Source organism: Falco naumanni, chromosome 10 (genome assembly GCF_017639655.2).
Source record: "Falco naumanni isolate bFalNau1 chromosome 10, bFalNau1.pat, whole genome shotgun sequence".
NCBI classification, from domain to species: domain Eukaryota; kingdom Metazoa; phylum Chordata; class Aves; order Falconiformes; family Falconidae; genus Falco; species Falco naumanni.
Genome location: NC_054063.1, coordinates 5,403,371 through 5,423,848, shown reverse-complemented (window position 1 = coordinate 5,423,848; position 20,478 = coordinate 5,403,371). Strand labels below are relative to the sequence as shown.

The following is a 20,478-nucleotide window of genomic DNA, read 5'->3' as shown; positions in this document are numbered from 1 at the left end:
ATTCCCAGACTAAATTTCTTCAGCTTTCAGATAAAACAGTTGCAAAAAATTTTTTATCTAAATAGCAAAACCCCTTGAACAGCAAACACCAGTGAAAACAATAAAGTGTTGCAAATAAATAAGCATTATTTGAAAATATTAATGAATTTGATTAATGCTCGTCATGTTTCCCAAGAACAGTTTTATCATCCAGGTGCTTTTTTTTGCCCCCCATAAGAAACCACCAAAATCCTTTAAAAAACTGGCAGGTCATAAAACCAAAGGAACTTTATGGGTGACTACAGACATACTCCTTCCTTGTCTGCAGGCTAGGAAGTCTGCTGCTGTGAAAGTGTAAGATTTCATTACACAGGATAAAAACTATTACTCCAGCTACTTTCTTTATAATACTAGAAAAGATCACTTAAAATCTTGAATATTTTCTCTTTAAATTTAAAAACATTAGAAAATTCTGCACAAACTTATATAAAGCTAGATCTTACTGGTGGTACATCCGCAGCACATCATAAAGGTAATCCTTCTCCGCTTCATTGTCAATTAGTAGATTAACCTGAAAACCCAAGGACATTATTATAAATCTCTGACTAAATAACCACAAATGTTGAACATACAAGACTCTCACAAATTCCTAAGCCATACAGCAAAGATTTTAACAGGGAAAGACTTTTTTTCTCACCTAAAGATAAACACATTTTTACAACAGAGCATTACCTCACAAAAGACTTTCTAAAATTAGCATTATGACAGTTGGACAAGGTGGCAAAAACTGATAACATTCTGTATGCTAGATTTCCCCTCAGCAGCATCACTATTACAATAAGATCATATTTGCCTTACCTGATAATCACTGTACTGTTGAATAAATGTTTTCAGAAACCTTTTTGGCCATTCGTTAATATAACACATGCTGTCACAGATAAAACCAGAACACTGAGATGATTATAATCTACGTTCTGTCATCTAAACCACTGATTTCAGGGTCTCACTTATAACATTATAGAAACCGCTACACTTCTGCTCCTCTTTGCTCCAGCTCTTAACTGATAGAACTCGCTAGTTATTCTTTCCTCCCCCACTAATAGTATGTTTACTTAAACCAGTGTCATATTACTGTGCCTGCTCTTGGATAACTACACTAAAATAAAGCAGAAAAAACCTCAACCAAATCCAAAAATTCTCATATAAGGAGTTTGATTTATATTCAGTGCCAGGGATCTTGCCTGCAGCGCGAAGTCACATCACATAGTTTTACATTTGGACAAGTTTAATGTTTAGGAAAACAACTTACATCTGACCTAAAGGCTAGTATTACTGTGACGTGAAGTCTGAAGACCGATTTGCATACTTAAAGAAACCTTTCTTTCTAGGTTTGGAATGATTTGCATTATATTCTAAACTAAATACATGCTTCATATTCCCTTTGTCCCTTTTGTCTCTCTAAAGCCAGGAATACACCACATACAGGTGGTTTTCTATTACTTGTCTCCTTTGGAAAAAGATACTTCCAAAAATTCTGAAGGCCAAAAAAGCTCAGTGCAGGACAAGACTGCTTGACAATAATAATACTAGTGAGTAAACCAATTTATTCACAGTGAATTTCAAAACAAAAAAGAAAAAGTCTGCCTTAAAAGGAGTAAAACTAAGTCCAACACCCACTTTTCCCTTCCCCATCAGGAAAAACACAACATATAAATCAGCCTCAGTTCTGGTACGCCAAACTCAATCTCTAGTGATAACTAAGGTACTAAGGTACTGAATGAGTGGTGTCTCAAGGAACATTAAATGTTTAAGCACGTCAATCATACACAGCAAAGAACAAAACCATCATCACCTCTTCTCCTGATTGGGAAAGCAACCAGTAACATTACATTTTTCTCACGATATGTTAGCTGATGGACACAACCCCACTCTCTCTCAGGAACTGGAGGACCATATATAAATTCTAGTATTTCTTCTCAGAAAACATTCAGTCTTTCTGTTAGATTCCTGCACTTCTCACACTGCACCAGCAACTTCCTCATCCTCTGACAAACACCCAAGTGACTTCTTATATATTCAGAATTCCACAGCTAGGTAGCTAGTACCAGCTCTCTAATTAGGTCATTCTTTCCTGCTATCTTCAATTCCACCAATTATCACTTCATCTTAGCTACCTGCATCTCTTCACCGTTTCCTTAATTCATTAACTCCTTGGGACGGAGTCTTACTGTAGACATACACTTGACCTAGGCTTATCAACAGCTTCTAAGAGCTGAATAATTTCATAAATCCTAAAAGATCATGCCCTTCATGTTAAGGAAAAAAAACCTCAAACAAAACAAAAAAAATAGTGGTGACATGGTATAACTTGGATCAAGGAAGTATTTTCTAGAAAAGCAGAGAGAAACTAAAATAACTGCAGAGGTATGGGATAGATGATTTCACAGCTTTTAAACCAAGAATATTAAAAAAAAAATCTAGATGTAGTCCTGGGCAGCCTGCTCTAGGTGGCCCTCCTTCAGCAGGGGAGCTGGAGCAAGTGACCTCCAGAGGTCACTTCCAACCTCAACCTTTCTGTGACATTTAAGAGTATCTTCACATTAGTTGTATAAATTACAGTCCTACAACATAAATAAAGAGTTGCTCATGCTCTATTTGTTACTATATAAACTGCACTGTTTTTCATAGCAATTAGTAAGGAGTCATCACAAAAACTGCACCTACATATAAAAGAAAAATAAAATCTGGCAACAAGTCTATTCTACTGAATAAACTCCTATAGAAGTTGTGGGGAAAAAAGCCACACTTTTTCATGTGGAAAAAGTTCAGATTACAGTAGCGCACTACTACAGCGCTAGCCCAATCTATCAGCTTTCAAAGAATATTATCAAATTCCATTTAAGCTACGCAACCTTTGAAAAAGTATTGAAGAAAATGGAACTGGCCACTATATCTGTATATATTACGTATTTTGCATTGCTGCATTGCTGCTTGGTTGATAGAGAGAACTGAATATAATTGCTAAGAAAAAAATAATATCAAAGTAGCAAACATAGGAAACTCATATCCTGTGGCTGAGAATCTTCACTGATTTGATACAGAAAAAATAAGTATCCAAGACATTAAAATTGCCACAGAGGCCAAAAGAAGAAAGATGATACAAAATGAAGACCTGTGTATCCTCTAACTCAGATAAGCTTCCATGGAAATACACACCTTACTTACCCGGCACCAAGAAACACTGACAATAAGTCTTACGTTATCAGGGGTGGGACTAGAAAGATTTGTGAATTATAGCAGCAATAAAAAGGAAAAGGTTTAAAGTTCAAGATGGTAACCATCTGCCTAGGAACCAGAGTCTTTAAAGATATCTTGCACAACCCACTGTTGAGTTATACAATAATAGGTAGCAAGGCAAAAATAACTTGCTAGATGGCTATGCTACAGAGCATCCAGGTCCTTAATAGTTAGGAACTTCAGTTTGTCATATAGGTAGTTTTTTGTGGCCTCTCTACTTCATACTAACAATTCTTCAGTTAATGGGTTTATTTACCAGGTGATACTTCTATAAAACACAACGTTATGCTACTTTGAAGAAATTCCATTCCCTAGCTGACAAAAAACCCAGAAACCCAATACAAGACCAACCACAACCTCCTCCACAAAAAAACCCAACCACAAAACTACTGGAAAACCTTAGTCTGAGAGAGTCCTAAATGGCTATACAAAGACACCTCTTAATGGGTAAATCAATCTTCCTCTCCTTTTCCTAAATAGAGGTTTTGGAGCTTCCTTTGCTCACACTATTTGGAACTCTGCTGAGCACTTACTTAACAGGGTAAATGACAAAATGACCTGCCAGGCACACTGAGTTGTTCCATGTATCAAACGTGTTTGCACATGACTGCACATGCACAATTGCGCTAGGGAGTATTAAGGTGGAACTAAAGTCTTCTGAGCAACCGCTGGCACCACGCAAGAGCACAAATGCGAACTGCCTGGGCCTGGACTTCAGCACCTGCACTTTTTTTTACCTTCTCTGAACTGGCTACAACATTTTTTACGTGATGTTAAAGTAAAGTAAGTTGTATCAAGCCCTGAAAAAGCTCATGCATCGAGAAATGTCCTTCCTCTTCTCTCTCTCTCTTTTGAAGGGTTTCTAAGTTTTACAGCCACCCTCTCGCAGGAGGCTGCCAGCCGCTTTCCCCCCTCGCCTCCCCCTCGCCCGTCACTCCCTGGCGCCCAGGCAGCGCTCGGCCACGGGCAGCGCGCTCCAGGCCCTGCCGCTGCCACCAGCCGTGCCCCAGCCCGGCGCTTCGCCTCGCCGCAGGCTCCCGCGGCGCCGCTCTGCCCACGGCCGGGGCTCGCCCCGCGTAGTGGCCCCGGGTGTCGGCGCGTCCCGCCGCCCCGTTCCCTTACCTTGTGGCGGAACTCACGAGCCACACGGCGCTCCATGCTGCGTGGAGCGGCGCGGGGCGGCTGCGCGGCGAGGCCGCGCCCCGGGGCGGTGGGAGGTGCGGCCGCCCTTGGCCCGCCACCGCCTCCTGCACCCCGGCCGCCAGCCCCCGCCTCGCTGCTTCAGCGGCACGACCACCCCGCTGCCACCCCAGGCTTTGGTTGTTTAAGGTCTAAGCAAAAAAGAAAGAACAAGTCAAAGAAAACAGAAAAGCCGCCCCCGCCCCACGATGCGTTACCTGCCTGGCCTTTTCCCTGAGATTACAGCTGATGATTCTCACACAGCACAGAGCTCGCATCCAAACTTCTCTCTTGGACCTGTAGGTATGTATGTCACTAGCTCTACTAGTTAAAAAAAGCACGAAGATGTGAAATGTAAAGCATACTAACACCTGGAGGGAAAAAAAATTATTTTCTTCAATAAATTGCTCTACTGCAAATAATCTCATTTTTTCTATTTTTAGATAAGCAGGGTAAATCTGACTTATCACTAAGTCATCACTTATTCACTATTCCCTAACAGAATATTGTTGCTTACAAATACTCTCTGAAAGTAACTGCCTAAGAGCCAAGCTCAGAGCACTTGCAACAGAATCTATTTCAGACTAATCTCTTTCAGGTTATTTTGTATTGGGCTGGTTCTTCACCCACTTTCCCTGCTGTAGTACACAATAATAAAGACTTCTGCAATCAAGGCTGTGAGCAAGCGCAGGAGACCTGCTAACCTATGTCCTTTACTCTCCCCGCAGAATCAGCCTAACCCCCATAACTCTGGAGAGAATGGGGTTTACGGAAGCACAGGAGCTTACCTGCTCCTCCTTCCAGTAGGATAGAAACTTGTATGAATACATATAAAGGCATGATAAAGAAATTCCATACTGCCAGGTACAAACTGGAAGCTGTTTTGTTATTTCTGTGTGATAACCATTGTAAGCTACACCAACTCCTTCAGAAATTTCTCTCACCTCTCTCAGAAGATGGCTTTGCCGTATGAGAACATTTCAATGATATGTACATTAGCCATTTCTCATATCAGATGTCAGGAATAAGAGAAGAATGCATTTTAAACCTGTGTACACATACAAAACATGTTTTCAGAAAACAATTTTATCTTACAAGTGCAACTACCTGTACACAAATCATTTGTCTTCTACCAAAGTTCCAGTACCACACAATACTGAAAAGCTATTCTAGCCAAGCATTAGACACACAGCTATAGAACTTCTCCCCTGCATATGCAAAACAAAATTGACTTATTTTTGAAAAGACAAGGAAGGAGATACACGAAATTTAAAGGATCCATAACATACTATGTATGTTTCCTTTAAATTTACATATAGAACAGTCAATGTTATCTATCAATTGCTTGTAGAAGACTTCATAGGAATAGATCTTTTACAAGCCGAAAGTTACTTACATTTGAAAGAAAGTAATTTTTTTATCATACAGATAAATTTTCCAGGAGTCATAAGCTCCTCCATGTATTAAATATTGTGGAATTAACTTCATTTGGTGATGTGAAACTGCTCTGAACCATCAGATAAATGACACACCACAGGAAATTTAATTAACTTGGTGGGCTGTCTGCTCTGTTACAGGAATTCCTGTGCTTGGCTGTGCATAAATACAAAGCAAACAAACTGACACAACTATCCCATGCCCCAAACCTGGAAATTTGATAATCAGTAAATTTACAAGATAATTCAGAAGTTTCCATTACTTTAAATATTTCATATTAAAAGATGGTACAATTATGACTTTATTAGTTGGGGATAATGAAATCTTTCATAGCAAGAAATTAGATTGCAACTCAATTGGCTTTAAACCTAGTTTCAGTTATTGTTTGCAACCTGTGGCATTAAGGGAAAATTAATAAAGTGAATAGTTCCCATTTCATAGGCAAAGAGATACATTAAAATGTGTGTTGTGTAAACTGATTCCTGTTGCTTTTGATCTACTTTCTCTACTTCCATTAATGTAACCTGGATCAGAGAAAGTGCACCAAAGCCAAGCGCATGGTGCATTCAGAGTAGATGGGCTGAGTACAGAGTACAGGCTGAGACTAGCACATAATTCTAAAAATCTGTTTGGGGTTGTTGGGAAAAGGCTGTGCTGAAGTTATTGTCTCTTCTGTCTCACTTTCTTTTCCCTCATACACATTCTCCTTCCAGCATTTACAGGAGAGAATAGAATTCTCAGTGAAAACATCGCTAGTTTTCCATCATTTCATTAGAAATGAAACACTTGTTGCAGCAAGAAATACAATCCACAGGGACAAATTACAAAGGCAGAAAAGGGATCTTTTTAATGACTTACTGTTAACAGACTTCCCAAAGCAGTCAGAAAAAGCCCCTTTTCATCGGAGACAGTTTCTCACCTGGTATGGGCAGCTTCTAAAGCTTCTGTTATAAGATATGCAAACCTGAAGACTGATGCGGAGAGAGGCAGCAGCAGATGGGAAAGGGAATAGAACAGAAGAAAGGTAACAGAGGTAGGAAGAGGAAAAAAGGAAACAAATAATGGAAGGAAGGTAAAACAGATAGCAAATTTAATACAAGAAAGAAAGCAAGCAAAAAAACCAAACCACCGGGAAAAAGGTCCACAGAGAGCTACAAATTCAAAAGCATGAATTTATAGTAAAAAAAGTTCTCAGAAGCTATCGAAGTAATCCACACGCATTAGCTGCACGCTGAAGTCGGTTCATATCTTATTCGTGCCTTTCGTTACTCAAGTTCTGACACCTGTTTGACTGGGTCGGAGCTAATAGCCCGTGTTAAGCATCAGCAGCGCCTGCTGCCCCTCAGCACAAGCGGGCAGCTTGCTGCTAGCCGGCATTTCAGTCGTGGGACAGCCCTAGCAGCACAGCCCCGGGTTTGTTCACCTTAGGGGCGAGGCGCAGTCTTAAAACTGCCCCGGTTTCAGCTCCTGCTAAGAAGCCGTGACACTAATCGTTTCTTAAACCCCAGAAGGGCGGAAAAGTGACAATAAACGTGTGCGGAGCTGACGAGGTCGGTGGTCGCTGGGCTGCGGGGAGCCCCACTGCAGAGTGAGGGGCGGCGTCCGAGGCGGGGGCTCGGGGAAGGGCCGGGGCGGAGGGCGGGCGGGCGGCTGATAAACCCCTCTGCCGCCCCGCCCGGGAGGGTGGGATGAGTTCAGGGCGCAGGTAGCGGCTGGTGTTGAGGGCTGGAGCTCCGCGGGAAGCCGCTGCCGCCTGCGAGCCCGTATGGAGGCCCGGCTCCTCCTCGGGGCGCTGCTGTGCGCCTGGCTGCCGTCGGGTGAGCCTCCTCGCCGCGCAGGGCACGGGGACGGGAGGGAGGGTAGGCCAGTGCCGGCCATCACTAACCTGCCGCCTTCGCTTTCCAGCCCTGTCTCCGTGGGGCGCCTGGGCGCAGCTCCCCGCCGGCGTGGACGTGCCGCTCCCCAGGTAAGAGCCAGCCGGGGGACAGTGGGGCTCTTTCCTCGCCGCCGCGGTGCGCGACCAGGAGGGCGGCAGCCCTGAGGTGGGCCGGGGTGGGCCGCCCGGGCCGAGCCAACCCTACCTTGTTCTTCTGCCCTCAGCCCAAGCAGCGCCGCGGGACAGCAGAGAGGGGACGGCCTCGCCGCGGCGACGCTGGTAGGGGACGCGGGCCGGGCGCTGTAGTGCCGGGCGGGCCGGGGCGGCCGGGACGCGCGGCTTTTCCCTCAGCGGCCCCTTCCCGCCTCTTCCTGGCACCGCAGCGCGACCGGGGCTGAGGCGGCGGCGCGGTGCCGTCGCTCGCGGCCCAAGATGGTGCCTGGGTTTCCCGCGCTGCGACGCTGGTGGCGGGATCCTCTGAGTGGCGGCTGGCGGCGCCGGTCTGAGGGACGGGTGTTATGGTTGTCATCAGCATAACGTGTTTCTTTCACCTTACCTGAATAAATCTGTATATTACCGTGATACCGTCAGTATTTCTGATGGCTGTTCTACTCTTGATGATTCTTCAGCACTTACCCTTCGAACAGCGTTCAATGTGTGTTTTACCTTGGGCATGAGGAGTGTCAGACAGGTACAAAAGGAAACTTGGGGTTTAAAGTGTTTAAGCAGTGAGGGAAGGCTGTATGTAGAGATTTGGCTGTCCAGAAATAGTTACACGTTGTATGATGCATCCTTGCTCCCAGGTAAGCAGAGGTCTGGCCTGGCTCACCCAGCAGGAATAGCTTTGTGGCAGCCCATTCACTTGGTAAAAGTAAATGAGCTGGTAGTATCGGATCGCTACAACTCTGTCCTGGTTTTTGGATGCGGTTTATCTTGGCAACTCGACTATATCGCTCATGGCGTGTTGCTAAAATGTAATTAGGGTTTGTGGTTCTTGCTTCCTTGTTTGAGGGTGGGAAAAGGAAAGTTTGCTTTGTGGCCCTGGTTTGTGGCTCTGCAGAGGGGTTGCCTGCCTTTCTGCTTTTTTTCTGCTCTTTCTGGGGAAAGCTCAGAGCAGAGAAAAATGTGCCACATAGTTGCGAACAGGTTACAGCCACCCACCGATAAGAGCAAATTGCGGTTCCCCCCCAAGAATTTATGATACAGTAGTAGGCTTTGTTTCCTTTTGTGCTAGCCTACTGAGCAGAAATCTTCAGTAAGAAATATTCTTCAGAGAAAGAAAAAAAAATGAATTCACTATTAGCTTTCAACTGGTAAGAACCTGAAAAGTAGTTGTTCTAGCCATTTGAACTGTCTAAAACTAACAACAATGCATTTTTACATCTTCTTGCTTTTAATAAGCTTCTTCAAGAGGAAGCGGTAAAGCAACACTTAGCGATGATGCTTAATCCCCCTGCAGAATTTTATGTCCATGAAGACTTAGTTAATGACATATCTTCTGAGATTAGTTTTCAGTCAAATGTCTAAATAGGTATTTAGAACACAGAAGACACCTGCTATTTTAAAAATACTTTGCAGAATTGTGCACAGGACTGAGAAATTTGAACGATTAAGTTCTAGGGTATGAAAATTAAAGGCAATAACCAAGTCCTTAGATACAATTGTGTAGACATAGCTGGTGGTGTTTATAAAATTTTGGAAATATTTTGCTCTGTTACTTGTATCACTGTAGACGTCATATGTTGTAGTTAATGCTGTTTATTAGCAGGTACTGTATTTGTCACTGAATTTTCCTTAAAGAAAACTGCTTTCTGTAATTGTGTCACTGAAATGAACACTTTAGAGGATATGGCTGCTGCTCTTCATGAGGTGAAGTGAAGAAATTATGTGAAATGGCTGTAACATACGTGTTACTGTATTAGGTGAACTAGCTAAATGTAAGTAGATACTGCTTTTAGGAGGAAAAACTTTTTTCCATTATAAGTCATTCGCTTCTGAGGATCAAAAAGTTCATATTAAACTGAGAAAAATGTTACGCTAGATATAGGCAGTTATAGAAAAAAGGTAGGGGGTTATAGAGAAAGTGAGCTACATAGTTCTAACAAAGACATACTAATTAGGAGGTATACTTCTACGTGTCATGAGCATGGCAATAAAACCACATCATGACAAAATATCAATGGGTTTTTGTAACTTGGCAAAGCAGGTCTGCTCCTCTTTTTTTCTCAAGTAGATGATATAGGCTGAATAAGATTTTGTGATTTGATATATTGCTGGCGCTTTTTTTTGTTTTAAGGAAATGTAAGTATTTCAGTTTTGAAGAACTGTTAAAGGCACCTTTATAGATCAGTGCTGATACTGCTTTCCCTTAAGCATGATAGTGCATTTTACAAGACTGGTTGTTCACATTAAAACCAGAAGTTAGTACTATTTCCTTAAAGCATATTTTCTACAAAAGCTTGTGTGGAAATTGCTTTCTGAGTAACACATAGATCGCCTTGGATATTGTTTCCTCTCAAAGAAAAAATGTGGGGAATATTAAACAAATTATACATGCTCAGCTGCTGTCCTATTTCTTTCCATCATTAAAATGCTCGCTTTCAGATGGGTTGTCTTTGTTCACAAGTTTACTTGAACCTAAGCATTCAAAGCTGCATCTTAAAGAGCAATTTCCAAAATCTGATCTACAGTGCCTCTTTGTGTAAATAATTGGGTTTATACCTAGTCCCACTTCTCTGTAAATGGGGTAGACAAAGTAATAAATTTATTAAATGGTAAAATTTTGCACTTTGAAGATGGGAAGGAACTCATGTTCACAAAACATAACTGGACTATGCATCATACTTGGGTTAAAGTGTGAAATGTTGTCTGTTCAATTTTCCTAGATTCTGTTGAATGATTAGTGATCGTGACTGACTTTCAAGCTGTTAACAACCAACCTGTTGTTGTTTTTTCTTTTTCTTCTGTTGTTCTGTTGTTTTGTGACCCCCTCCTAAGTATTCATGTGAGTTCTTGTTATGCTACCCTGGTGAGACTTGGTATATTTCTGGTTCAGAAGTTATACATGTGCAACTGTGTAAATAATTTTGGTTTGGAAGGAGAGGTGGAGGGATTGTGACTGGCACCACTGCTGGATGGAAGAATGAAGTGGAAGTTGTATTTATAGATGAATATGGCAAGAATGAGGGGAGGGAGTCAAAGTATCATCACATATCAATTTATAGAAATGATTACAAAATCAAATAGACCCAAAACACTGGGTTTCTGAAGGGCAATTTATTGGAGAAAAAGGAAGGTTCATTCACCACAATAATTAGAATTAATAAAAGAAAACTCTTATTATTTTTTATACGTATTTTAAATAAAAAATATTTAATTAGACATATTAATTAATCATAAATTAAAACAAGAAAAAAACCCCAAGAAAACAAGATACCTTGGTGCTGACTGTTGAAGGCACAAGTGCTTATGAGAAAGGAAATACAAGAAAATGAAAGCTTTGGTTTGTCATCCTGTATTTTTGGATGTTAGAACAACAGGACAAGTTAGGGAGAAAATGGTAGGAAACATTTTGAAAACTAGCCTGGGTGTTTATGATATGTTGGTTTTTTTTAAACAAATAAACAATTAACCACCAAAACCATGTTGATTTTGCTGGATTTTTTGATCAAGTTCTTGGAAAATCATGTGAATTGAAGACATTACAGACATTTAGTTATTTATTATGATGGTTTTTAGTGATTTATGCATGCATATACTTTAGAATTATTTTAAGTAACTGAGTGATAAGGATTTTCAAAATAGCACAATGTTTATACGGAGAATTATGTTAGATGCACATGATGGTACAGAGTCTGTAACTGAGAATAAAAGCAGTATGGAAAAGGGCACAGAGGACAGTGTTTGGACATTTTAGGCATTTTTGGCTTAACTGGCTTAAAATCTGCCTGCCGTCTTCAGATATCACATACTTTGATGTTCCTTCACTGGAGTCTTGAGTGACTGTACTTGGTGGTTTTTGGTAACTTTTTAGTAAGCCAATATGAAAGAGTGAGCTTTCTAAAAATGGTAAAGTCACTGATAAGACTATGAAGAGATTTTTAAAGTGTTGGTTATAGCTGCTGATTTCTTTGTTCTTTCTGAAAGGAACCTGGAATGGCATTTTATAATGCTTCATCTGCTACGATACCCTTATCTCAGAACAGGAGACTTCACAGTATGAAATGTGGACTATCTAGTAAGTTACTTATGTTTCTGCATGAAATAACTTCAGTTGTCCTTTATATTCTGCATCATTTATTTATTTTTATGAAGGAAAAAAAAAGCTCATACAGGCCTTCAGGGTAAGGGGACTGTACCTTGACTGGTCTCAAAGGACTACAGGAATATGACAATTTATCATGGGATTTGACCTAGCTTTAAGTTTACACTGGGTTCTGGTTTGATCGTTTGAAAGACTGTAACTGCAGTTCTTTGAACAAAGAGCTTTCAGCAGGGAAATGGCTCTTGCATTGATATACCTAAAGATGTGGATTGCCGCCTAGATGCCACTGGATTATATGTCCTGTATCTGTTCTCTGCTTGAAGGTTTTTTGTTTGTTACTTTTTTGCTGAGGTAATTGTGGATGCATTTTGTGTCTGTAATCTATAGGTTAGCCAGGTGAGGTAGTCTTGGCCACCAGCTTGCAGAGGTGGGCATTTGCTTGAGGAATTTGCATCTTGGCTTTTTTGCATAATATTGTTTTCAGCAGCGAAGTGAACAGGCATAAATCTCTGCTCAGGGGTAAAGGATCCTCTGTGTTAGCTCGTCTGTACAGCCTGTGTCATGCTTTCCTTGTACAAAGGAGAAACAAGAGGCAAAGTAATTCAGAGTAATTTTAGTTACTGAAGTGAAACCTAGTTTCTCTTCAGTCAGCCTGACTGGTTGCATTGGATGTGGGACCTACCTAATAGTGAATAGTCTGGATTTGCATTCCCTGGCTTTATACCACAAAATGCAAGGCTGATGTGTGGACTTTTATCATTGTGATTAGGGTTGCATCATCTCCAAAAGCTTTTAATTTCTTTGTTTAATACATACTGTTTTGAGAAATGTGTAGCTGAATGTGGAGGAATAATGGAAGGGATTAGAGAAATGTAATATTACTCAAACAAAAACTAACCTATGAACCTCTCCAGTGTATGAAAAATATCATTTACGTATTGTGTATGATAAAATTGCTCTACAAATGTAGCTGTCTATACCAGTAAAACCCTCTGCTTTTGAGGGTTGTGCCAGCTTATTGACCAAGAAGTATTTATTTTCCTAGCTCTGATTTTTTTAACCAAATAAAGCAGATATAGAGACGATATATAGATCATGCTGAGAAATTTGTGGCCATAATAATTGTTTGGTTTCCTAGGTTTATTTTTTGACAAGTGGAAATTCCTTTAATGGGACTAGTGGATTTCATGTTCTGCTCCAGAGTAAGCAGCTAGAGAAGACTTTTAAGATGCATTGTGCTTCTGCTAAAGTGTGTAATAATAAACTTGCATATAAACCCTTTACAAGACTTCTGTTTAAGATCTCTTGCAAAAGGTTTATGTGCAAATTTATTAATTCTTAAATAGCCTTAATATTTAAGAAAAGAAAGGACAAATACCAGAGGGAGAATTAAATGGGTAGCAAGTATCTAATGCTACTCATCACAAGTCTAAGCTTTTAAAGGAGGATGTATTTATGATGACAAGAATTAGGTTTCATTACCCTCTGCAGATTGACAGGACAAACTTTCTGTTTCCTTTCTAACTTGTATTTCTATGGGACAAAGATATTTCATAAGGATTTTCCATTTCTGATGTACTTGGCTTTGGTAAGACAATGTTGTTGGACACATGCTTTAAAAATTATTAATGATTGCCCACAGTTGAAGGCAAATAATTACTAAACTCTTGAAACAGTGAAATACCTAGACTTGAAAGTTTCCCCTTTAAATCCCACTGAACTCTGTGTGGGAAATGGAATCCATCATTAAAAACAAAACAAAAGAACAACCTGATCTGCATGGTGCAAGAGTTTCGGTAACATGCTCTAAATGCTTAGAAGAATTGTTTAATTTTGGTCCTTCCTGTTTGAAGAGAGATAGAAGCTGTTATAGCTCTGACCTTGGAATGTGATTTGCACCAATCTGGGGATATTTGAAATAGTAAAGATGCTTCTTTTGTGGGTTGTTGTTGTTGTTAATAAACCCAGCATGGTAGGTTGTCAGCTGCTTTCTCTAGTTCAGTCATGTCTCTACGAAAATTATTGTATGTCATACTTATAAAACGATGTTTATGACAGATCTATATTTCATCCTATTGTGGTCAATTCTTGTTGAAGTAATATTTTTTTTCTTCCTGTAGCTCTGTCTATATAGATAAACTAAAATGTTTTATGTGGATTTTTTATACGGTGGGTGTGTTATTTATTGTGCAATAGATCTCTTTACCTTTGCATTGTATTAGTCAACTGAAAGCTGTTAAACTTGCAACTTACTTCCATGCAAACCTGTTTTTCATGCAAAGTTAAAAGAAACAAACCAACAAAAACCACCAACACCCCCACCTCACCCCCAAGCAAAAACTCCAGAACTAAAGCATTTTAAGAACCTGGGACAGGCAAAACAAATTATTTCTGGAAGTAAGTTTCAAACTACTGCTGAAAATTCCTAACAGGTTAAACACTTCAAATTTTCTTGTGTTGAAATGCTGTACAGGCATGAGTAATGTTTCAAGTCTCTGCTACTATAGGAGATGCTTGTCCTTTGAAGTATGTGTGCTCAAAGACTGATTTCAAGAGACGCACCAGAGCAAAAAATCTGCAGCTAACTGGAAGACTCTTAGAATTGAAGGATTAAAATTACATCCTACTCATTCACCTCAATCTCAAGAAAGGAAAATTTTATTCTTACATGAGGTCTTTGTCCTCATTTCAAGGCTGTATTGCATCCTGCTGCAGCCTGTGTGCCACAGAGAACTTGTGCATTTACAGCTGGATGCTTTCAAAGACTATGAAGTTGAAGGATAAAAGATAATGCAAGAAATACTGGTTGTATTGGCTCTCCCATAGTCAAAACAACACCTGAAAGCTTTCTAGAGAAAGTGTGCAATGAAACTTAAACACAGTTACAAAATATAAAGTATCAAGAATGTTGACAGCAAAGTTTAAATACTCAGTTTTAAGCATACCTTCTACTCTTTCATGCATGGCTGTAGATCCAGTTCATGTTTCTTGCAAATTTGTATCCTCAACTGCTTTGTTTTTTCACTTCTCCATTTCAGAATAAAATTTGTTGATTGTAGTTTGATAACCTTGAGCCAGACCTCTCTTCTACACTTGCATAGAACTTTTAAAATGTGCCATCTTTTAAAGAATCTTGAAAACTATGAAGTCTTTTGTCTATTTCTGTAAATGATTCTGTGGAGCTCTGAAGCTGTTTGGGCCAACATTGGTAAATAGGCAGAATCGTACAAAATGAGCGAACAGACTGGACCTTGTAACCTACCTAGCTTAAGTAAAACTTTATCACTTTTAGGTCTCTAAATTAATATTTCATACTTCAGCTTCTCTGTCCAAGTGAATCTAATAATGAATAACTTGGAAGGAAACCTGTTTTTGGTGATTTGCATTAAACAGATTTTTCATGCCGTGTTTTAAGTAACAGTAACAAAATGCAGCATTTCAACACTAGAAAGTGCTTAATATTTTACAGAAAAACACTAATAGAAGGTCTGCATCAGTCACATAATCCTCAAGAATCAGTAGTGTATTGATAATAGTGTATTACAGTGAGGCCAAAATTCAGTTGGAGCATCTGGATTTACATGTTGCTTTAAACAAAGTATTTCAAAGTTGATGTGCATGGTAATTTGACTAGTTAGACATGTTCTTGAATGTGTTGGATTGCTTTCACTTCTGAAAAAACTTTAAAAGATGTCTCTTTGATTTAGTACCTTAACCTTTGTATGGGATACAGACCCAGGCTTTCTTTGCAGTTACCTCTTTGTGCTTGAAGAGGACAGCTGCTCTTCAGTGACTGTATCTCACTTCATGCTGAAGGACTTCACATTATAATTACTTTCAGCTATACTTATTTCATTCCTGATCAACTTGTTAGAACATCAGAAGAACAAATCATAGGCGAGCAAACCTGGACACATAGTTCATTTGCAACTGAAATAAGTTAGAGATCTTAAATAGTCATCAAACAAGTAGGAATGTAAGAAAGCATTATAAAATAAGTGAGCACTGTATCATAGATACAAACCACCAAATATATTGCATCTATGTAAATGCTTATTTTGATGAAGATGCAAGATGCCTTCGAACAATTATCATATGCAATTGGCAGAACTTGTGCTTGGAACCCAGCTGAAGAACACTTGAAAGGCTGACCAGAGTTGGGTGGGCCTGTACTGTATTTCAAAAGGGATTTTGGAACAACTTCTTGTCAGGTCTACATGATGCTACTCAAGCATCCCTTTTTGGAGGTCAACAGCAGTAGTCCTTTCTGTGAAGCTTGAACATTGATCTCCAGAAACACTTGCAATGAAACGCAGACAGGCTAGATCACTCTCACTTTCAAGGGCTGTGATAAATAATGGGCATGAGGTTCTGCTACTGCTTATAGGGTGCCAGCTCTGGCCTGAAGGCTCTCACTGCCTGATACTGAAGAATTAAGAGGAAAGATGAACTAAAATGGAAGTCCATGTGCCCAAGGGACTAAAGTAACCCTGCCCACATATTGAGTGGGGTTGCAGCTGTTTCAGTAATTACCAGATGGTTAGAGTATTTACGTAGTGAAAGCAGCAGAGAAGAATTCAGACCCGTGTTGTAAGATGATCCCAAGTCTTCACCCTGTTCAATAAAAAAGGAATTTGAGACAAGTTGCTTCATGACAACAGTGGTGGCATTTTCAGAGTGACCTGCAGGTTTTAATGGCATCGCTGGGTAGAAATCCCATTTTTACTTATATGAGTCAAATCATGTTACTTAGGCCTACCACTTTCTGCTAGAAAAGTCTCATCAGTTTTCAATTACAGATTCCAACCCAATGCACTCAATTGGCGTAATGTCAAAGGAAAGAGAGGAGCTAAGGATGTTTTAATAGAGGTCACCTTCAGATAAACAAAGGACATAATATTCTTCCATAACCTTCCCTAATTTTAACCTTCACTTACTCCTGATGTTTATTTTCTTTCTTGTAGGTGTTACAATGATTCACATGTCTCTAGGAGGGACCTAAACTTGTGATGTGATCACACAGGTTAGCTTATCTAGGGAGTTTATATTCCTTTAATGACAAATCAGCGAGCCCTTTGTTACAGGATGTTTATTCTGGATGCCTGAGGAAATATTTCTGTGTTAATTGAGTAGAATTGGATGGTTAAAGGAGGCCACATTATTTACAGTTGTAAGAGCACTAGGTGTAATCTGAATCAACACTGTATTCTTCTCATTACTTGGTTAAGGATAACTAATGTTGGCACACAGAGCTTTTCCATATGGTGTAAGGGAAGATACTCTACAGTCACATAAAAAAGGATATAAGCAAATACAAAAGTGATGTTTATCATGTTTTCTCAGAATCATACATGCGCAGACAAAAGATAACTCCATAAAGAAAAAAAATGCTTATTATTGAATCATTTTACTTCCAATTCAGATTTCACTAGCACCCTTTGTCTCCAAAAGGTAGCCAGGGAGATCCTTCCCAGTGACGGTAAGGGTCCCCATATCAGCTGACTGTGTTCACAATTCAAATGAATGTGGCTTGAAGCAGGTTACCTGAGCTATGCTTAAAGGGGAATCATTCAACCTGAAACATCAAAAGGGGGCTAACTTCCTCTGCGGCTGAGAGGAACATGACTTGCAGTCTAATTGCACATTATTGTAACTGGACAAGCAATAGGGCATAATCTGAGAGAAGCAAAGAACAGAGACCTGAGCTCTGATTACACAGGTCTCACAACACTCAAGATGAAAAGGGATCAATGTCTGCCTCGCTTGACAAGAGTAATAAGACTTTTGCATTAGTGACAGGATTGGTCACTGTGAGTATGTAAATGAGATGGCTTAGCCTGAGTAAGTAGGGACCTTTTTAAGTTTTGCTTGCATTAGTTTTTAAATTGAGTTTATGCTGGCCAGGTAGAGAAAGGAGTTAGATATTTGGGCTAGCTAGGCAAAGGAGTGCTCTCTTTTACTTTGTTTCCCTCCAGCATGGCTTTTTTGGGGGGTATTTGGTGGGGTGTATTGAAAACAAAGGCATCAAAATTAATTGTTTGGATATTTCAAAAGTTTTCATATAAGAAATTAATATTTATAATGGGTTTGTGAATGGAGATGGCCATATAAACACCAATAAACTGCACTGACAAATTTTGGCAGAACTCAGTAAGCAAGGGTTGTGTAAACTTGTAACTGAAGGTAGTATTTTGTAAAGTCATGTGGCCTGAAGTAGATTAACACATAAGCTCCTTTTTTCTTTTTTTTTTTTTTCCAGATTATGTTACATTGTACGTTTCTTGAAGTCTTTCTCATTTTAGCATTATAGCTAGCTGTGAGCAGAGAGCATATTTCTTTGAAGTTTTTAGGGTCTCAAAAAGCAGAAGGAACTTTAAAAATGACCTTTTTCCTCATTAAACATCTACCTTGACCACACTTTAGTAAAGCAGTTGGTGATGGTGTTTGCAGTAGCCTCACAAAAGGCAGAAGTCTTAACAGCATTTAATCCATGAATTCTGACAAGAGTTTGCATGTGAATTAAATGTTGGTTGCACAGTTAACTTGGTGTGTACATCTGAAAGCAATTTGTGTGGTAGATACACTTGTGAATCAGATGAGGTTTTTTAAGAGGCTTTTGGAAGTCTTGTTCAAACTGAAGTAGGAGCTTAAAAGCAAGCTGGAGAGTGTTTGTATAATCTTTTTGAAAATGCTCTTTCTGATTTTTGCAAGAGGTTTAGTTGCTTTTGGCTGGGATATGTTCACAGGATACTCTCCACGTGCAGCTTGCTTTTGGATTGTTTTCGTGTATTTAAAGCTGTTAGTAAGAGGGAGTCAGGGAACTTGCTTTCTGTACAGTAGGCTCATTATACTTGGGCATTAAATTTTTCTTTGCTTAAATGTTTGTCTCTAATAAAATTACAAGAGTAAGCAGTGGTCTCTGTGGAAAGTGTGACTGGTATACTTAAAAGTTGTAAGATGGAAGGAGGGCAGGCAGCGGAAAGATTTACAGCTGCTATCTCAATATTTGTATTTCTCGGGTAGTATGCTCTCGTCCTGGTAGGGTATACCCATAAAACATTATTTCTAGCAGTCTTTTATATAAGGATACATGCACCATGCTTTTCTGTTTGTGTAATACTTGTTTACTTCCTCTATTCATTGCTTAGGGGACTAAACACATGTCAGACTAACAGGTTTCACAACCATTTTGATGTGGCTACTCTAAATGTGCACAGATTTATTTCATCTGGTTGTCTGTCTTGATGTGAATCCTTAGGCATATGTTTCCTGTTCGCAGAGCTTTGTGGGATTCTCCTGGACTCTTAATGTTGGCATCTCCTGTCATTCATGGAGTTACATTTGGTGACAGAATTGCGTCTTAAGAATGAAAATTGTTGTAATTATTTTTAACATGTCTTGTTTTATCTACTCAGATTCACTTACATGTTTTAATGGAGGTGAGTGTGTCTACAGAGAGCTGTGCAACTGCAGTCGATTTAATGCAACTGGACCAAGATGCCAGACAGGTGTGTAAAGAGAGAAAACTAACTGGGTTTCTGGCATTGTACTTGGGTTCTCTCAGCTAGAAGAATGACTGCCCTATGCCTAAAGTTTCCTTTGTGCCCTACTATTTTTCCTTTCCTTTCTTTTCTGTGGTGATATTTCTCAGCATACCACATACACTACTACATCTCAACAACATGTTGACTCAAAAAATCAGCAGTATGTCTGAAGTGACTCTCCTTTTATTAGTGTATAACACAGGTGCTGAAAGAGATCATATATGCAGAACGTGGGGTCAATATAACTTTGAAACTTTCGATGGACTGTATTATTATTTTTCTGGGAAATCTACATATGCACTTGTGAGACACACTGAATTAGATGAACAGAGTTTTTCCATACAGGTAGGGGACTGTACTTCTACATTCCTTTTAACTGTTGGTGAACATGCTAATGATGCATTAATTTTAAGAGGTTAAAAATAACTTGAGATAATAGTATGGGCTTCTAGAATGTAATCTAGATATAATTTCAATGTGATGTGGGCTACCAGTTACTATAGCACAAAATACAAACAGCTGGAAGAAGTGATGTGTGTACTTTCAAAGCCTGCTGCTGCTGTGAAAAGAGCACTCCCAGAACAGTGCTAATTGTACTCATTTTTTGGGGAAGGGAAGAGTGGGATAAAACTACTTGTTCACATGCTGAGGGTGGGATTGGGAGTATTAGTTGTGTAACGTGTGAATTACAAAGAATTTGATGAAACTCTTGACTTTGACACTAGTGATTTTATTTGGCAGGTGAATAATGATCCTGAATGCTACTCTTCTCCTTATTCCTGCAAACGGTCCATTAGTTTATTCTTTTCTGGAGATGAACAGATAAAGATGAGCAGTGAAATCACCTATAAAGGATCTGGGTAATTGCACTTAGGTTTCTAATGCTGTGGTTACACTGGAAT

The 20,478-nt window shown here is 39.7% G+C and overlaps 2 protein-coding genes across 6 annotated transcripts in view; one reads left to right on the top strand and one right to left on the bottom strand.

Moving 5' to 3' along the window:
* The window catches only part of USH1C (USH1 protein network component harmonin), a 52,161-nt gene extending 47,234 nt beyond the window's left edge, over positions 1–4,927 (bottom strand). Inside the window, exons 1-2 of one of the 5 annotated variants that reach the window (XM_040609137.1) lie at positions 4,674–4,927; positions 483–550 (exon numbers count right to left, since the gene is read on the bottom strand). In XM_040609137.1, the coding sequence (XP_040465071.1) occupies positions 483–550; positions 4,674–4,883 (278 nt within the window). In that variant the 5' untranslated portion in view covers positions 4,884–4,927. Of the gene's footprint in view, positions 1–482; positions 551–837; positions 1,241–4,398; positions 4,603–4,673 lie in introns of those variants that run through there. The other 4 variants (XM_040609136.1, XM_040609138.1, XM_040609140.1 and 1 more) reach the window with 4 other exon arrangements.
* Positions 4,928–7,590: 2,663 nt separating this feature from the next.
* The window catches only part of OTOG (otogelin), a 102,115-nt gene continuing 89,227 nt past the window's right edge, over positions 7,591–20,478 (top strand). The window contains exons 1-7 of the mRNA XM_040609419.1: positions 7,591–7,709; positions 7,798–7,858; positions 7,993–8,047; positions 11,915–12,005; positions 19,448–19,540; positions 19,767–19,921; positions 20,318–20,436. Coding sequence (XP_040465353.1) covers positions 7,658–7,709; positions 7,798–7,858; positions 7,993–8,047; positions 11,915–12,005; positions 19,448–19,540; positions 19,767–19,921; positions 20,318–20,436 — 626 coding nt within the window. The 5' untranslated portion in view covers positions 7,591–7,657. The remainder of the gene's footprint in view (positions 7,710–7,797; positions 7,859–7,992; positions 8,048–11,914; positions 12,006–19,447; positions 19,541–19,766; positions 19,922–20,317; positions 20,437–20,478) is intronic.